The sequence below is a fragment of the Spermophilus citellus genome (genome assembly GCF_964194105.1).
Source record: "Spermophilus citellus genome assembly, chromosome: 10".
NCBI classification, from domain to species: domain Eukaryota; kingdom Metazoa; phylum Chordata; class Mammalia; order Rodentia; family Sciuridae; genus Spermophilus; species Spermophilus citellus.
The window spans coordinates 119,609,845-119,626,006 of record NC_138197.1 but is presented as its reverse complement, the minus strand read 5'-3'; the positions used below and the strand labels follow the sequence as shown (position 1 = coordinate 119,626,006).

General features: G+C 46.6%; 1 protein-coding gene and 1 pseudogene across 3 annotated transcripts in view; both read right to left on the bottom strand.

Annotated features, from left to right (window-relative positions):
- Positions 1-16,162, bottom strand: part of STAB2 (stabilin 2) — a 155,410-nt gene that overhangs the window by 1,888 nt on the left and 137,360 nt on the right. For both annotated transcript variants that reach the window (XM_081311104.1, XM_081311103.1), the window contains 8 exons: positions 13,745-13,878; positions 10,086-10,251; positions 9,839-9,945; positions 7,775-7,894; positions 6,899-7,039; positions 4,053-4,163; positions 3,082-3,210; positions 310-420 (listed from right to left, as the gene is read on the bottom strand). In XM_081311104.1, the coding sequence (XP_081167230.1) occupies positions 310-420; positions 3,082-3,210; positions 4,053-4,163; positions 6,899-7,039; positions 7,775-7,894; positions 9,839-9,945; positions 10,086-10,251; positions 13,745-13,878 (1,019 nt within the window). The remainder of the gene's footprint in view (positions 1-309; positions 421-3,081; positions 3,211-4,052; positions 4,164-6,898; positions 7,040-7,774; positions 7,895-9,838; positions 9,946-10,085; positions 10,252-13,744; positions 13,879-16,162) is intronic.
- LOC308659043 (elongin-C-like) lies at positions 11,319-11,687 on the bottom strand (annotated as a pseudogene). The gene has a single exon. The product of its transcript is annotated as an elongin-C-like (transcript).

Below are 16,162 nucleotides of genomic sequence, written 5' to 3'. Positions count from 1 at the left end.
TATGTTACACCGACTATCTGAAAAATATTTGGAGCAGGCCTTAGTCCAAGACCAAAGGCATCCCCCCCTGGTCAGAGATGGGGCTTGGACATCCTTTAGTTCTCCTCTACTCTGACTTAGGCTTCTACCGCCTGCCCAACGGGCCACACTGCCTTCAGGAGCTTGCACAACTGGCTTTGGGGCTCACAGACCATGGCACATTCTAGAAGGGAGCTCTCCTTTGCGTGCAGCTGCCCGCCAAGCTTTGCTGAGAGACACCATTCTTCTGCACCCAGCTGGACCCTTTCGGAGATCAAAGTGCACACTCACGGCAAAGGGGTCGTAGGAAGGCTCTGGGGACGCCGAGGTCGCGCTCTCATACATGGGGTTTGAGACGTTCTCAGGCTTGCCGAAGGCCGCAACGTCGATGTCCTCTTCTGACTGTTCAGAAAGACAAGCACAAGGCTGAGAGCCAGGACTGTGTCCCAAGACAGGAGCGCGTCACCTCCCTTGGCAGGTACAGCAAGCCACCCTCTGCCTCTTGGGAACCTTTCCCTTTGAACAGTACATGTTCAGATACGATTGACAGGTAATAAAATGCACCAATCTCAAGTGTTCAGCTCAGTGACACTGCACATACGTGTCCCTGGGTGTGACCACCATCCAAATCAGCTCATAAGGCACTTTCATCCTCCCAGGAAGGCCCCGTGCTCTGTGCCCAATAGTACTCCCTCACTACCCAGGATAACCACCCCAGAGTGCTGCAGCCTGACCTTGAACTTGATATCAACGAGTCACACAACATGGACACTTTTGCTAAAAATAATGTTGCTATAGTTTGAAGGTCCTCACCAAAACTCCTCATGGAATTTAATCCCCCCTGTGAGGTATTAAGGGGTATAAACTTAATTCAACTGGGATATTTGGAGGTGGGACCTTTGTAAGGTATTTAAGGATAAAGGAGGCCATCATCCAATGGGACTGCACCTTTATAAGAAGAGGCTCTCTGGTTTCGGTGGCACATGTAATCCCAGTTACTTGGGGGACTAAGGCAGGAGGCTCACAAGTTCAAGACTAGTGTCAGCAATTTATTGAGGCCCTAAACAACTTAGAAAAACTCTGTCTCAAAATAATAAGAAGGGCTGGGGATGTGGCTGAGTGACCCTGGGTTTAATCCTGGGGAGGGGGGAGGAGGAGGAGGAGGAGGAGGAGGAGGAGGAGGAGGAGGAGGAGGAGGAGACCCTGTCTCACCATGTGATGCACTGTTCTGCCTCAGGATTCTACAGAATCCCCACTAGAAGCAGGCCCTTGCCAGAGGTGGCTGTCTGACCTGGATCTCTCAGCTGAATAAACCTCTGTTCTTTACAAGTTACCTAGTTGGTGGCATCCAGTTATAGCAATACAAAATGAACAAGAGGCTTTGAGGTTTGCCCCTGTGCTTATACATAAGCAAGTCTGGGCTGGGGATTGGCTCAGTGGTGGCGCTCCAGCCTAGGGGGCTCAAGCCCTGGGTTCAATGTGCAACACTGCAAAACAAGGAAAAGGAAGGGAAAAAAAAAGAAAAGAAATAGACAAGTTATCTTCCAGAAGGCAGGAAGCTGCTGCCCTTACCAGGCATGTTTGGAGGGCACACAGGAGAGCAGGCCAGGGAGGAGTAGAATACACTCCTGTGCTGCTGCCCAGCCCAGCTCCCCCCAGGGACTGTGTGTTGAAGGCTTGGTCCTCAGTCCACGGCATGATTAGAAGGTGGTGGAACCCTTAAGTGGTGAGGCCTAGGGGAAGGAAGCTAAGCCATTGGGGATGTGCCCTTCAAGGAGATACTGGGACCACTCCTCCTCTTCTGTTTCCTGGCTGCCAGGGACTGAGCAGGGTCCTCTGCCACACACTGCTGCCATAGGCCAAAGACCATGGGGCCAAGCAACCATGACTGAAACCATGAGCCCAAACAAACCTTTCCTCCTCGTAGGCTGATGATCTCAGGTATTTTGTCACAGTAACAGAAATCAGACTGGCGATAGGGTGACTATGTGACAATTCAGGAGCTTGCTGCTTACCTGAGGTGGCTCAACTGTTCAAATAGAGTGAAATGAAGTTTGATGGCTGCAATGTGAGGCCTCTGGCTGTGTGGGTCCCTGACCATGTTCCTTAACCCTCAGGGCCATTCCGGAGGGCCAAGCACTGTCTAGTGAATCCTCCCAGGTGAATGTGACCCCCTGGTGAATGCTCCTCAGGCCAATCCCCAGGCAGCTCCTCCTGCTCCTCCTCATGCCCTGTGTCAGCCAAGAAGAGGGCTTGAGCTGCCACTGCCACCACCAGTCCTTCTAGGGACAGAGACCCACCCCAGAGGCAGGAAGCATGGGGTGGGGTGGCAGCCCCTGCTGTGCCTGTTCCTAGGTGAGGCTTCTGTAGCAGCTGGAAGAGCCTAGAGCAGGAGCTAGAATTTGGAGAGGTCCCTGCTATGGTCGGCCCCCTCCAGATCTCCTTTTGAAGCTGCATTGCTGTTTTTACTGAGTGAGGCCTTTCCCAGGAGATGAGGTCATGGAGAGGGGCTGTCTTCCTGGAGGTAGCGAGTCCTCACTTCCGCAGGACTACATTACTTACCTGGGCAGTGGACACTGGCGTGTTATGAAGTGAGGCTGGCCCTTGGGTTTTGTTTCTTCTACACACCTGCCTGCAACTCGGCTTCCCACCGTGAGTGGAAGTAGCATGAGGCCCTACCAGAAGCTGAGCAGATGCTGGCGCCATGCTCTTGAGCCTCTCAGACCAAAGTCCATGGACCTGAATAAACTTCTATTCTTTCTTTATTTTTGGTACTGGGGATTCAACCTAGGGGTGCTTAACCACTGAGCCACATCCCCAGCCCTTTTTATTTTTATTTTGAGACAGAGTCTCACTAAGTCACTGAAGATCTCGCTAAGTTGCAGAGGCTGGCCTCGAACTTGCTATCTCCCTGACTTAGCCTCCCAAATCGCGGGGATTACAGGCATGCATACCCTCTATTCTATAAAAACCATCCAGTCTCAGGTATTCTGTTAGAACAATACAGAATAAACTAAGGTAACTCCCACCATTACGTTCCCAGTTTTTTTTTTTTCTCTTTACCTCAAAATGCTGGAAGCCAATTGTTCTCCGGTTTAGCCGGAAGTAGGAATAGGCAGCTGAAGCAATCGCTCCAATGACCAGGATGATGCCAAAGAATATCCCTGTCCCCAGGCCAGTGTGGGTTGATGTCTGAATACAGAAAGGAGAGGGTCAGTTCTTCATACTGCTGATGTCCCCCAGAGGAACACTAATTCGAGATCACCCCTCCCCAGGCATCCTGGAGGAATTAAGATAAAAATAAAGATACGTTAACATCTAACTAGCTCTTACTGCCGTCAGGGTCTGCTCCAAGCCTCTTATATAAAAGAACCAATCTAAGTGTTATACTAAGCCCAAGAGATTGGGGCAGTCATGATTGTTCCCGTGTTTCAGGTAGGGAACTGAAGCGCAGAGGCTTGAGGCCTTGCCCGGTTTCCCACAGCTAGCTAGCTGGGGGGCTTTGAGCTTTGAACCAGTCTGGCTTTGGAGCTTCTGTGCCTAACCACTAGGCTGTAGAACATTCCAGCAGCTAGCAGCTCACCCGTCTCTCATGCCTTGGGAAAAAAGTTAGAATATCAACATCAGTTACAGCCAGCTTCTCTATAGCCCGTACCACGTGTTCTCAGCTTTCACATTTCTTAATTCACAGCCTTCCCCCAGATCCAAGGAGGGGGCATTCTGACCAGCCCTCTACTTTGTAGATGAGGAAACTCAGGCTCAGGGACTCTACAGGGTGGAGGGACAAACCAGAGCTCAGGACTTCTCCCTCCTCCTCCACTGGCCCATCCCCCCCTTTCATGCAAGGAGCACAGATGGTGGCGGGAGTGGGGACTGGGCGAGCCCGGGCTGGTGTCCCACTGTCAGCTGGCTTAGAGGTGGGAGCCTCCTCATGGCTCCTCAGGAGGAAGGTGGCAGACAGGGCTTCCTGTACTGTTTGGCCCCTGGGGAATGGACACCGGGCTCTTCCCTCACCAGGATCACTAAGCACTCACCACAGGTGTGGGGGGTGCCTTTAAAGGCCTGGAGATGACGTGGATGACTCCATTGGAGGCAACGATATCCCACTGCAGAATGGCTCTTCCATCCACAAACCTGGTCTCATTCTAGGGACAGGCGAGGAGAGTGAGAGAAATTTGTGACCACCTGGCCTTCCCACCCCCGCCCATGTGGGGCCACTTCTGTGGAGAGCAGGTGTTCAGCTTCCCCGAGGCCCTGGAGCCTCAGTGTCGACCTGTCTCCACTTCCTGTTCACTGTCTGCGCAGCCCAGAACACACCTGCTGCCATCTTCCCAGCAAGACGACCCAGGGCTTCAGAGACCTCCCAGGGGAAGGTAGGGGCATTTCTCCAACCCACGTGTATGACAGATGGGCTATCAGAAGGACAATGGCTGGTGGTAGATCACCCAGTGGTGGGTAGTAAACCCCATGCTCTGGACTGAGGTCCATACCTCTGGACGTCACACTGCTAAAAAGTCCTACTAAGAGTTCTAATCCCAGAGTGACCCACCGACTCGTGGTGTGGGCAAATAGGCCCCACACTCCACCCGCTGAAACACAGTCTGCATTTGAACAAACACCCAGGTGATTCACGGGCATGCTGAAACTTAAGACGCACTAGTCAACTACTGATTTCCAGTAACAGAAGTACTTTATCAGGTAAAAATGAAAAAAAATTAGACTCATTTAGCATTCGCTGCATGCTGGGTACTACTTTGTGGGTCACAAGCTTGGAATTGCTAAATCCTACAACAGTGTGTAATATAAATATGATCATTGTGGTCATCAACATCATCAGTGCCACCATCAGTCACCATCACCATCACCATCATCATCACCAACACCATCACCAACACCATCATCCTCACAACACCATCATCATCACCACCACCATCATCATCAATATAATCACCATTGTCATCATCACCATCACATTACACCTCAAAATATGCCAGTTGGGCATAGTGATGTTTTTTGAGTTAATGGCACTTGAGAAATAGCAGAGTCAGAGAGGGCTCCCTGAGCACCCCCTTTCTCCCTAACAGCCATCATAAACCTTTCTATGAGAAAGAAGCCCTCCTGGACCAGGAGGAAAAGAACATTCTTACCACCAGAGGCTGGGGTCAACACCAAAATGGACCTGTACACAAACCTACTAGAACAATCCTCACCTTCCTGTTGTTTCCCCCATCGATTCCTGGTCACTGTGCCACGATTTACTGTTCTTAGCCCCAACTCCTCCCTTTTATCGCTTCTCCACCCATGTGTTGTTGGAAAAGCACATACGCTTTCAGTCTTAAGTTTGGTAGGTCTTCATTTTCCTTAGGGACACTCCCTTGGGCACATCAAATGTTAAGTAACACTTGAAGGCTTTTCTCTTGTGAATGTGTCAGTTATTCTCAGGCCTAGTCTGCTGCGCCCCTCCCCTGACTCAGGCAATGGCAAGGCCCTACTGAGGTGGATGGCGCAAGGCGTCCATTCTCTGGAGGAGCGCAGTATGTTTCTGGGAATGGGCTGGTTTGTTTTTGTATTCCTTTAATAAGTATAGTTTCGATTTCTCATATGAACATTGAGTATGAAGGAAAAAACATGACTTCCCCAATTAATGCAACTACTTCTAAGAATAGATCTGTTTGCTCTAAATGCAATGGTTCAGCTGTGGTGCGTAAATTGTTAATGTCTAATGAAAAATTCCCTGTATTCCTGTCAAGGAAGTTTTTGAGAAAATAAATTAAAATCTAGAGAAGAAGAATTAATGTTAAGAAGACAGATTAGTGCTTGGTACTGGGCAACTTGTTCTTGTTCCTGTGCACAACGGTTTGTGTTCTTACTCTTGTTTGATTAAAATTAATAACAAGTTAACCACTTGCGGTAACCATGGCACCGGTTCCAGTCAGTAAGTCAAGAAAGAATAGTCAGGGAGAGCTCCTGACTTGAGAATAGTCAAGGTATAGGCCAATAGTTGGGACATTTCTAACTATTATTAAAAGTTAACTAAACAGAAACAGCTCAAAGCAAAACTCGAACTGAAAGGAAAAGTGCTTGCTTATGCATAAGCCAAGATACATTCTTCTATTCTAATTGTAGCTACGTTAATATTTTGTTTCTTTGAATAATGATTCCTGTTTTGTAACCACAAAGTACTGTGAGCCTGCTAAAATGAAAAGTATATATGATCAACTTCACAAGTAAAGATTGGGATTCAGCACCTTCACTTTGGTGTCTGTGTTGTTTCTCCACCCCCTTTCGCCGACTCCTCACCATCCGTTCGTCTCCTAAGACCCCCTGTTGGAGCTGGTCTCCGACACTAGTCAGATTCTAAGATGGTAGAAGAAAGGTCTTCCTGCCCAACATCAGCATTATCAAAAATAATCACCACCATCACCACCAACATCATCCCCCTTTCTCCAGCATCTGTATTTATCAGATGAGGAATCCAAGGCACAGAGAAGTTGGATAACCTAAGCTCTTACAGCTAGCAAGTGGCAGGACTGGGATTCATCCACACCAGGGTCATTCATTTGACTTCAAAGCTCACAGGTCAAGGCCCAGGATAGGACTGACATTTGGACAGAAACAAGGGTCGAGAACCAAGCAACTTTAAAGTGGTTTCCTTCGATATTTCTCACTAGCAGCTTCAGATGATGGCCCATTTCCCATTGACAGGGGGCCGCCTGTCAATATGATGGGCAATGGCACTTCTTTATACCACCCTCTATCTGTAGGTTAAGAGTTTGCTTTGACGTTACAACAGTTGCCATCTATGAGCACCTACTGCATGCCACCAATTGTGCATGTATTACATCCAGCGTTCCCGATAAGCCCAGAAGACTTGTCATACCATTTGGAGCTGGTTGTGGCCAGAAGTGATGAGTAGCTGGCTTCCCAGCCTCGTCTGCAAGATGGTACCATTGACAAGATCATCGTAAAGTAAGATGCTGACATTGGTGAAGTGGTGCTCGATGTCCCGCCCAGACAGGATCTGAGAGGAAAGGAGACAAAGGCTGAGCGATAGTGGGCATTATCGAGTTTTTCTCAGGCGTTTGGTTTTCTAGGCTCTTCCAGAGGCTCACCCATAGCTATGATGGGGGATTGGAAGTCATGTGAGCTTCTCAGAGGTGTCCTGGAAAGAGTCGGTCTGGGGTGGTAACAGGGGGGCAGAGATGTGGCTCCTCCAGGACCTTGGGTGGCTGGGGCTACAGGGCCTGCAGGACAACCCTCTGCCATGGTTGAATAAATTTGGCCAATTTCTGTCTTCTGATCATGAAGAAGGCGGATGAGGCAGATTGACTGCATCAGTGACCCCAGTTCTTCCCCCTTCCTGTACCCTTGCCCTGGGCCATGAGCCTTGCTTCTTACTCTGACTTGGGGCCCAACTGAGTCAGAGTGAATATGGCCAGAGGCTTGGAGAGCACTGGTGGGACTGGGTGCCTGTCACTCCCGGTCCCTGCACTGTCTCGAGAACATGCCTGTGCTACCCTGCCGACACCTGAGCGCCCCGTAGAGCAGAGCGGCCAACTCACCAGTCTGGGGCAGCCCAGTTGGGGTAGGCTTTAGATCAGAGCATGTCAAGATCACAGGCGACAACAGATTTGCAGATATGGGGGCTAAATAACAGTCCAGTTGCTGAGTTTTGGGGTTACTTGTGACACAGCATTTTTGTGGTGACAGATAACTCACTTTAGTCTAAAGCGTAGGCATCAGGGACCGGACTCACCTCATTTTCCCCCAGCCCACTGTTCTGTGGCACAAAGAGGGTGCCACGGATCGACAGGTCAGTCAGGTGTTTCAGGAACGCCTGGCCTCGGGCTGAGCTGTTGGAGTAGGCCAGGACTTCCTGGGGGGAGGAAGGAACCATTAGCTGGTCAGCCCTGGTGTAGGCCTGAGGTGACTGCAGAGGGTGGCAGGTCCCGACTTCAGCCCTGAGTCAGGCTGGCACTCTTCTGCTGTTTCTTCTCACTGTCCCTTGGAGGGTTCTAGATGTATCCATTCCTCAGCCAATCCTGTGGTCCCAAGACGTGGCCACCTCCTAGGCCATTCTCAACATGGACCCAGGACAGTCCTTTGATGTGGATATCGAATCTTGTCTCTTCTTCTGAAAACCCTGCAAAGTCCCTGTTTACTCGGAGGAAAATTCCATCTTTTATTCAGATCACGAGGCCCAAACCATTTGGCCCCTCCTGGACATTTTCTTTTTCCATAATATACACTGCCCTCCTGCATCCTGCCCTATTTATTTGTTCTGTTTAATGCCTGATAGAGACTTCAAGCACCTAGTAAGTGCTCAATAAATGTTCACTGAATGAATTTTAAGAATCTGCCCTACCCAGTTCAGCTCTGTCTTGCCCAGGCAGGGCTACTGAGGCCCAGCAAATTACTTAATTTGCTGAAAGTGTTTCATTCTGATGCTGTTTTTTTTTCCTCCCCTCTGAAATGCTATCATAAGACAAGCAGCAGAAATGATTTTAGTGCTTATCTTTTGGCATATTTATGGAAACCTTGACTTTTATTTATTTTAAATTTAAATTTTTTTTTTTTTTTTTTGGTACTGAGAATTGAGCCAAGGGGTACTTAACTACTGAGCTACATCCCCAAGCCTTTTTATTTTATTTTTTAATTTTGAGACAAGGTCTCGCTAAGTTGCTTGACCTTGCTAAATTGCTGAGGTTGGCTTTGAACTTGTAATCCTCCTGTTTCAGGCTCCCCAGTTGCTAGGATTATAGTCATGAGCCACCACATCTGGCTGGCAACCTTGACCATTAGATCAACTAGATGGACACCTTTAGTGGTCAGCCTCCTACCCTCCTGAGGTCACTGTCAATTCTGCTGGGAACAGAAGCTCAGTCCTGGCTGCCCTGTTTCCCCACCATAGGAGGTGGGGGGAGGCTGGTCCCAGGTAGCCTGAGTTTGGGCCCAGTTATGGAGTGTTAGACTGTGTCCTTAACCTTGCTAAGTTCCAATATCTTCATCTAAAAAATGAATTCCAAAATCGGAGTGACCTTACATAACCATGTGAGGATTTGTTCCTTCTAACAAGTACTTGCTGAGCTGTTATCATAGTCCAGCTACTGAGATTCTGGGGATACCCTGGTAGTTGAAGCAGGAACAATCCCGCTGGATGAAGCATACATTCTTGGCCAAAGGGCTTAGTACAGTGCCCAGGGGAAGGAAAATGCTCAAAAAAATGGTAGTTATCATTATCATTATTAACAACTTAGTTCTTTGATCAGTCAACACTAAATCCTCCAAAATGGGGCTTTCTCTTTGTTGGACATAGTGTATAAAATATTGATGGGACTTTAAGTGTGGTGTAAAATGCCAGTTGATTTCAGGTTAATTTGGGTGATCACCAGGCAGGCTTAGGTAACTGTCCACGAAGACAAAAGAGTGTCTCTCATCCCTGCAGATCAGAGTCTTTAACTGCTCCACATGCAGTGATAATAATCCCAGCTTTAACAACAATGGAGAATTTTCCATGAGCCGACAAGAGGTCTAAGTGTTTGACAAATATCAACTCATTGAAAGATCACAGTGATCCCACGAGGCAAATGCTATTATCACCTCCACTTTACAGGTGAGAAAACTGAGGTTCAGAGAGGAAAGTAAGCTGTTTAGAGTGATGCAAACTCCAGGCTCAGATTCAGACAAGGTGGCCCAACACTCCTGCTCCTAACCATCACTAGAGCCTTTAGCTTCTATCAGGAACTCACCCCTCTGACAGCTGCTTCAAGGTGACACTCACTCCCTGTCCAAAGTGGAACCAAGCAGGCATGGGACATACCGTCAGGAAGTTTGTGAGCGAGGGGAAGGACATCAGGACCTGCAGCAGGTTCCCACTGCACGAGAAGCCATCGCCCACGTAGCCTGTCTTGCAGGTGCAGTTCACATCTGGAGAGCAGAGGCACACAGGGTCCTGTGCCCAGTGGGGCAGGGGCCTGCCTGCCCTGCTCAACCTTGGAGCCTGGCTGGCCAGCTGAGGACTGTCCAGCAGCTACGTGGCCCAGGCCCGGGGTAGGTGGGGCAGTTACCTTTCATTCGATAACAGAAGACGTCCCACATCTCGCTCTTGTTGGGTCTGGGTCCATAGTCCACGATCCCAACAACTCCAGAACCGCAGTTCTGGGAGGAGTAGGCTGTGGGGTAGGCGACCCGCCCACTGTCCAGCCAGCCAGCCGAACACAGGTGGTACTTGGCCTGCAGGGACAGAGGCAAGATCAGAGACCCACTGCAAGCTCATACTCACTGTGGAATCATTTGGTTAATTTCTTCTTTTTCTTCTTCTTCTTATTTTTTAAAAATAACACTGTAGTTGGGGAGTAACCAAGGACAGGGTAGAGACGAAGAGCTTGAGAAGAAGATTAACATTAAACAGGGATGATAGGCGGGAGGGAAAGGGAGAGAGAAGGGAAATTGCATGGAATTGGAAGGTGAGCCTCAGGGTTATACACAATTACATATAAGAGGAAAGGAGGGGTAGGAGAAAAATTATATAAGTGGAAGAAACGATTTATAGTAGAGGGGGTGGAGAGAGAGAAGGGGAGGGGAGGGGAGGGGAGGGGAGGGGGGATAGTGGAGAATGGGATAGACAGCAGAATACATCAGTCACTAGAAAGGCAATTTGTAAATCAATGGAAATGTAACTGATGTGACACAGCAATCTGTATACGGGGTAAAAATGGGAGTTCATAACCCACTTGAACCAATCTGTGAAATATGGTATATTAAGAACTATGTAATGTTTTGAACAACCAACAATAAAAAAAAAAAAGAATTAAGAACCGAAAAAAAAAAATAACACTGTAGTTTATCAAAAAATACAAGAAATTTCAACTCTCATTCTCCGAATTATAAAAATCAACTTTAAGCTAAGTTATAAAAATGTTTCTCATGTAATTTTTTTGCATAACTCTAGTAATGCTATCAGTGGCTATAGATCAGAATAAACAAAAAAAATACATAGCCCCATTATTTACCTGTAGAACATGTTCATTTATGTCTATATTTCAGCATTTATTATATCATCATTGTTCTAATTGTAAAAGTCACATCCAAAGAATGAGCAAAAACCACCTACAAATTGGCATAGTTGTTTATTTCTCAGTTTGTGAAAATGTCCTTAATTTGTTAATGTAGGAAACAAATTTAAACTCTGATTGCTATGCAAAAGCACAGAAGAAAATCTGCTTTGCAATTAAATTTGTAGCTCAATGGCATAAGGCAACAAGCTCTACATGAAAAAATTACTAACTGAACTACAGGTATTAAATACTGAAAAAAATCAACAGTTTATTAAAATTTATTTTTACTGAACAATCTAGGAAATTTGCAGCTATCAGCAGTTCCAGTGAAATTTCAAGTGCAATTGGGAATTCGGGGATCTCGGTGGAACTGTTAGTGTAGCGAACCCTGTGGGAAAAATACCTGCATATAGGTATGAAGGGATCACTCTAAAATTGACCTCATCAATTTCATTTTCGGCAAACTGACTTGGGCCAGTCAGTTTTTATTGTTTATGGCTTTTATTATTCCTGACATTAGTGCACATTCTCTTTTTACAATAAATTCATGACCATCAGAAGATATCAGTTTGACATACAATAGCCGCCATAGGTTTTCTCTTCTCTGTCCATTATGTTCTTATAAATTCTACTTTGGTTCCACAGGAATGCTAGTCGTTTCTCGTACTGCCACAGCCCCTACTCCAGGGCTGCCTCCGGACACCCAGCTGCCCCTCGTTAATTTATGATTCCCCCATCAGACCACAAACTCCACAGAGTTAAATCCACTTTGCTAGTTGTTCTCTTGTGCCTGAAACACAGTCGGTGGTCCCTACATTTTTGTGGATTAAGCCACTGGTGGAACGCAAGTGGTCTCTTTCTTGTAGATGGCTAGGTCATTCAGACTCATTTTGGTTCTCTCTGCTCTTGAGAAGGAATTTGCTACCAATCATTTACCCCTTCTGCAAATTCTTTAGCTTATGGGTTAACAGATCTTAACTTATTGGTGATAGAACTCAAATACTCATCATCATCATCATCATCATCATCTCCATTGCCACCACTACCACCATCTACACCCCCACCAACGTCATCTTGACACTGACTGAGAGCTTATCCAGGGCTAGGTTCTCTTGCAAGGGCTTGTCATGTGTCAACCCCTTTTACCCTCATATCAATCCTAGGAGATAGGAACTTTTATTGTTTTGGGTACCAGGGATTGAGCTCAGGGGCACTCAACCACTGAGCCACATCCCCAGCCCTATTTTGTATTTTATTTAGAGATGGGGTCTCACTGAGTTGCTTAGTGCCTTGCTGTTGCTGAGGCTGGCTCTGAACTCATGATCCTCTTGTCTCAGCCTCCCAAGCCTCTGGGATTACAGGTGTGTGCCATTGTGTGCTGCAGAGGTAAGAACTTTTTAAATCCTTATCATCTAGTTGAGATAATTGAGGCAAAGAGAAGTTAAGAAACTTGCCCAAGTCATACAGTCAGCAAGTAGCAGATTTAACCCAAGCCATCTATTTCAGATCTCTTAATAAACATAAAAACTGAGTTCCTATGCCATGTTACCTTTAGTTCTTACACCAATGTGCCAGGTAGGACAGAGGTTTCAGTGGTTTGATCATAGCCAAAAAACAACCAAGGAGAGCAGAGATGCAGAGCCTTAAGGAGGCTGGGCCCTGGCATCAAAAGCTTTGCTCCTTGGTGAAGCCACCTTGGGTCTGAAGGCAGTAGACAGCGTGGGTAGATGTGGACAGGTCATGACATCAGGCAGCCATTCCTCTGTTCCCTGTGAGAAACCACCAGCAGGTAACTCCAAGGTGGTGGCTTTTCCAAATGGGCAGGGCTCTGCTTCAGAGGGTAAGAGTGGCCCTGACCAGAGAGCCCGGTTCCTCCCTGCTGGATACAGGGGCTTGGGCAACCCTCCCCCCACCCCGGATTCCCTGCACCTCACTTCAGCCAGAGAGCTCCAGCTCTTCCAGGGAACCTCAACTGCTCTGTGGGTTCAGGGAGATCCTACGAGGCATGTGGTTATGGATCCTCTGGTCTCCAGCTATGAGGGGTGCATTTTGAGTCTCTGCCTCTGCTTTGGCAGTAGGAAGTTATGGTTGAGAAGAGACTTTCGGAGTCAGGGCTGCTTGTGAACCCTGGACCTACCACCTCCTGGCTGGGAAACATTGGATATTTTACTTAACCTCCCCAAGCCTCAGTTTCCCTATCTGAAAACGGGAATAGTGATGCCGGGTGTGGTGATGCATGCCTGTCATCCCAGCTACTCAGGAGGCAGAGGCAGGAGAATTGCAAGTTCAAAGACAGCCTCAGCAACTTAGTGAGGCCCTAGGTAACTTAGCAAGACCTTGTCTCAAAATAAAAAAATAAAAAAAATCAAAAGGGCTGGGCGTCTGAGGATGTGGCTCTGTGGGTTAGCACCCATGGGTTCAATCCCTGGTACCAAAGGGGGAGGATAACACCTACCTTCAGGGATGGTGTAAGGATGGATAATAAAGTCGAATACAGTGCATGACACATAGCAGACACCTGGCATTGGGCGTGATGGCTTATTATTGTCCAAGAAGCTTCTGTACTCACCTCCCACAAGGCAACAGCCTGTCACCCCACCTGAAGAGGAGGCTGCGTGCACACCCTCCCCTGTAGACGCCGCCTGCAGTTTCAATTTCCTGGGACCCACCTTCTGGGCATAGGACAGCTGGTTGTAGGTGGCCATGGTGGCAGCTTCATTGGCACAGGCCTCTCTGGCTTTGGCAAAGGTCAGCTTGTACTGGCCCAGTGGGGAGCGGAGGTGGAACACCCCAACAGTGGAGTCTGCAGGAGGAAGGAGACGAACCAAATGGTCAGCCCACCTGGTTGGCCCGGCTTCCAGCAAAGGACTTTGAAGAACTTTCAAAGTAGAAGGCCAGCTGTCCCCCAGGGTGTCTTCAGAAGCCACTTCCATGTCTAAGCACATCATTGAAAATATTCACTTCTTTTCTAATTATAAAAATAGCATCTATTCAACGAAATATCACCTACCCAATTGGAATGGCTATTATCAAAAAGACAGAGAATAATAAATGTTGGTGTGGATGCAGAGAAAAGAGAACTCTGTTGGTGGGAATGCAAATTAGGATGGCCATTGTAGGGAGATTCTTAAAAAATCAAACATAAAATTACCCTATGATCCACTGATCCCACTCCCCCAACACACCCCAAGAAAATGAAATCAGTATGTCAAAGAAACACCAGCATGCCCGTGCTTACTGCAGCACTAAAGACAACATCCGTGATTTGACATCAGCCCGAGTGTCCACCAAGAGATGGATAAAGAAAACGTCACACACACACACACACACACACACACACACACACGAAACTAACCAGCCATAAAAAGAATGAAATCCTGTCATTTGCAGCAACGTGGCTGAACCTGGAGTATATTATATAAATGATAAAAACCAGACACCATTGGATCTGCCTCACATGTGGAATCTACAGAAGTTGATCTTGTACAATCAGGGAGCAGAATAGTGAGCTCCGGAGGACGGGTCAGTAGAGGGAGGTGGATAGGAAGAGACTGGTCCAGAGGTACAACATTACACACAGGCCGAGGAAGTTCTGTGTGTCTTGCATATAGTATGGTGACTTTGGTAATAAAACTGTATTGAATATCTCAAAATAGCGTGAAGAGAGGATTTTGAATGTTTTCACCACAAAGAAATGATCAATGTGAGAGGTGTGGATATGCTAAATATCCTGATTTAGTTATCTCACAATGTGGACATGTGCGGAAACATCACGTGATACTCTCCTCCAGAAATAGATACAATTATTATGTGCCAGTTAAAATGAAATAAAAAGGATATTTTCATGAGAGGAATTGGGTCCACACAGAAAAGTAAAAAAGAAAAAAATAATAATACTCACTTATAACCCTATTTAGAGGAAACAATCCTTGCTCCCCAGCTAACATTTCAGTATACTTTCTTCTAGATTTTTACTTTTTTGGGGGATGACTTTTAAGTCTGATATAATTCTACATTCTTCCAGGTTTTTTTTTCCGATTCATTTATATGCCACAAATATTATAAATGTGATGGCATACTGCAGTTTTCAGAAGTCTTTTTAAATTTAACATTCAATGTTAAACATGATTATTTGCCAATATTATGGTAATATGATTTTTTTTTCCTCTAATAGTTTTTTTTTTTTTTTTTGGTAGTGCTGGGGTTGGCCCCAGGGCCTTGCACATGCTAGGCAAGTGTTCTACCGTTGAGCTACATCCCCAGCCCTTTTTCATTTTGAGATGGCATCTCACTGACTTGCTTAGACTGGCCTTGAACTTGACACCCCCTGCCTCAGCCTCCTCTGTGGCTGGGACTAAAGGTATCTGCCACTGTACCCAACCATAATACTTAAAATTGAATCTTTTTGATGACTTTTACAACTAGGAAAAAAAAATATCTTAAAGTGGAACTTCTGCCAAGGGCTCTGTATCACTGCTACGCCATTTAAAAAAGTTTTTAAAAATTTGATGTTCTTGGGCTGGGGATGTGGCTCAAGTGGTAGCGCGCTCGCCTGGCATGCGTGCGGCCCGGGTTCGATCCTCAGCACCACATACAAACAAAGATGTTGTGTCCGCCAAAACCTAAAAATAAATAAATAAATTTAAAAAAATTTGATGTTCTCCCCAAGATACTGGGTAATTTTTATCATTTGTTTGTAGCTAGTATCTTTTCAAATATTTCGAGGACATAGACCAGAAATAGTTCAAGAACCGAGTCCCAGTTTTATATTGTTTATAAGTTCATTATAAAATGTCATTAAAGGACTCTTTCTCACTGAAAAAAAGGCTAATTCCAGTTTTTCCTGACTGCCCATAGCCCAGCAATACAATCCTAGCTGTAGGTCCTGCCATCTTGCTGGCCACACAGCTTGGCGACATCTGGAAGTATGTTGTCCTGTCTCTTTGCCAAGACCTCACAGTGCCTTCGGGTGGATGTGTGGCAGTGTATTTGATTGTCCTTTACATGAAATATCTAGGGTATTTCTAATTTTTGGTGATTTTCATTAATGCTGGGGTGAGTGTGTTTATCTTCATTCAATTCCGAGA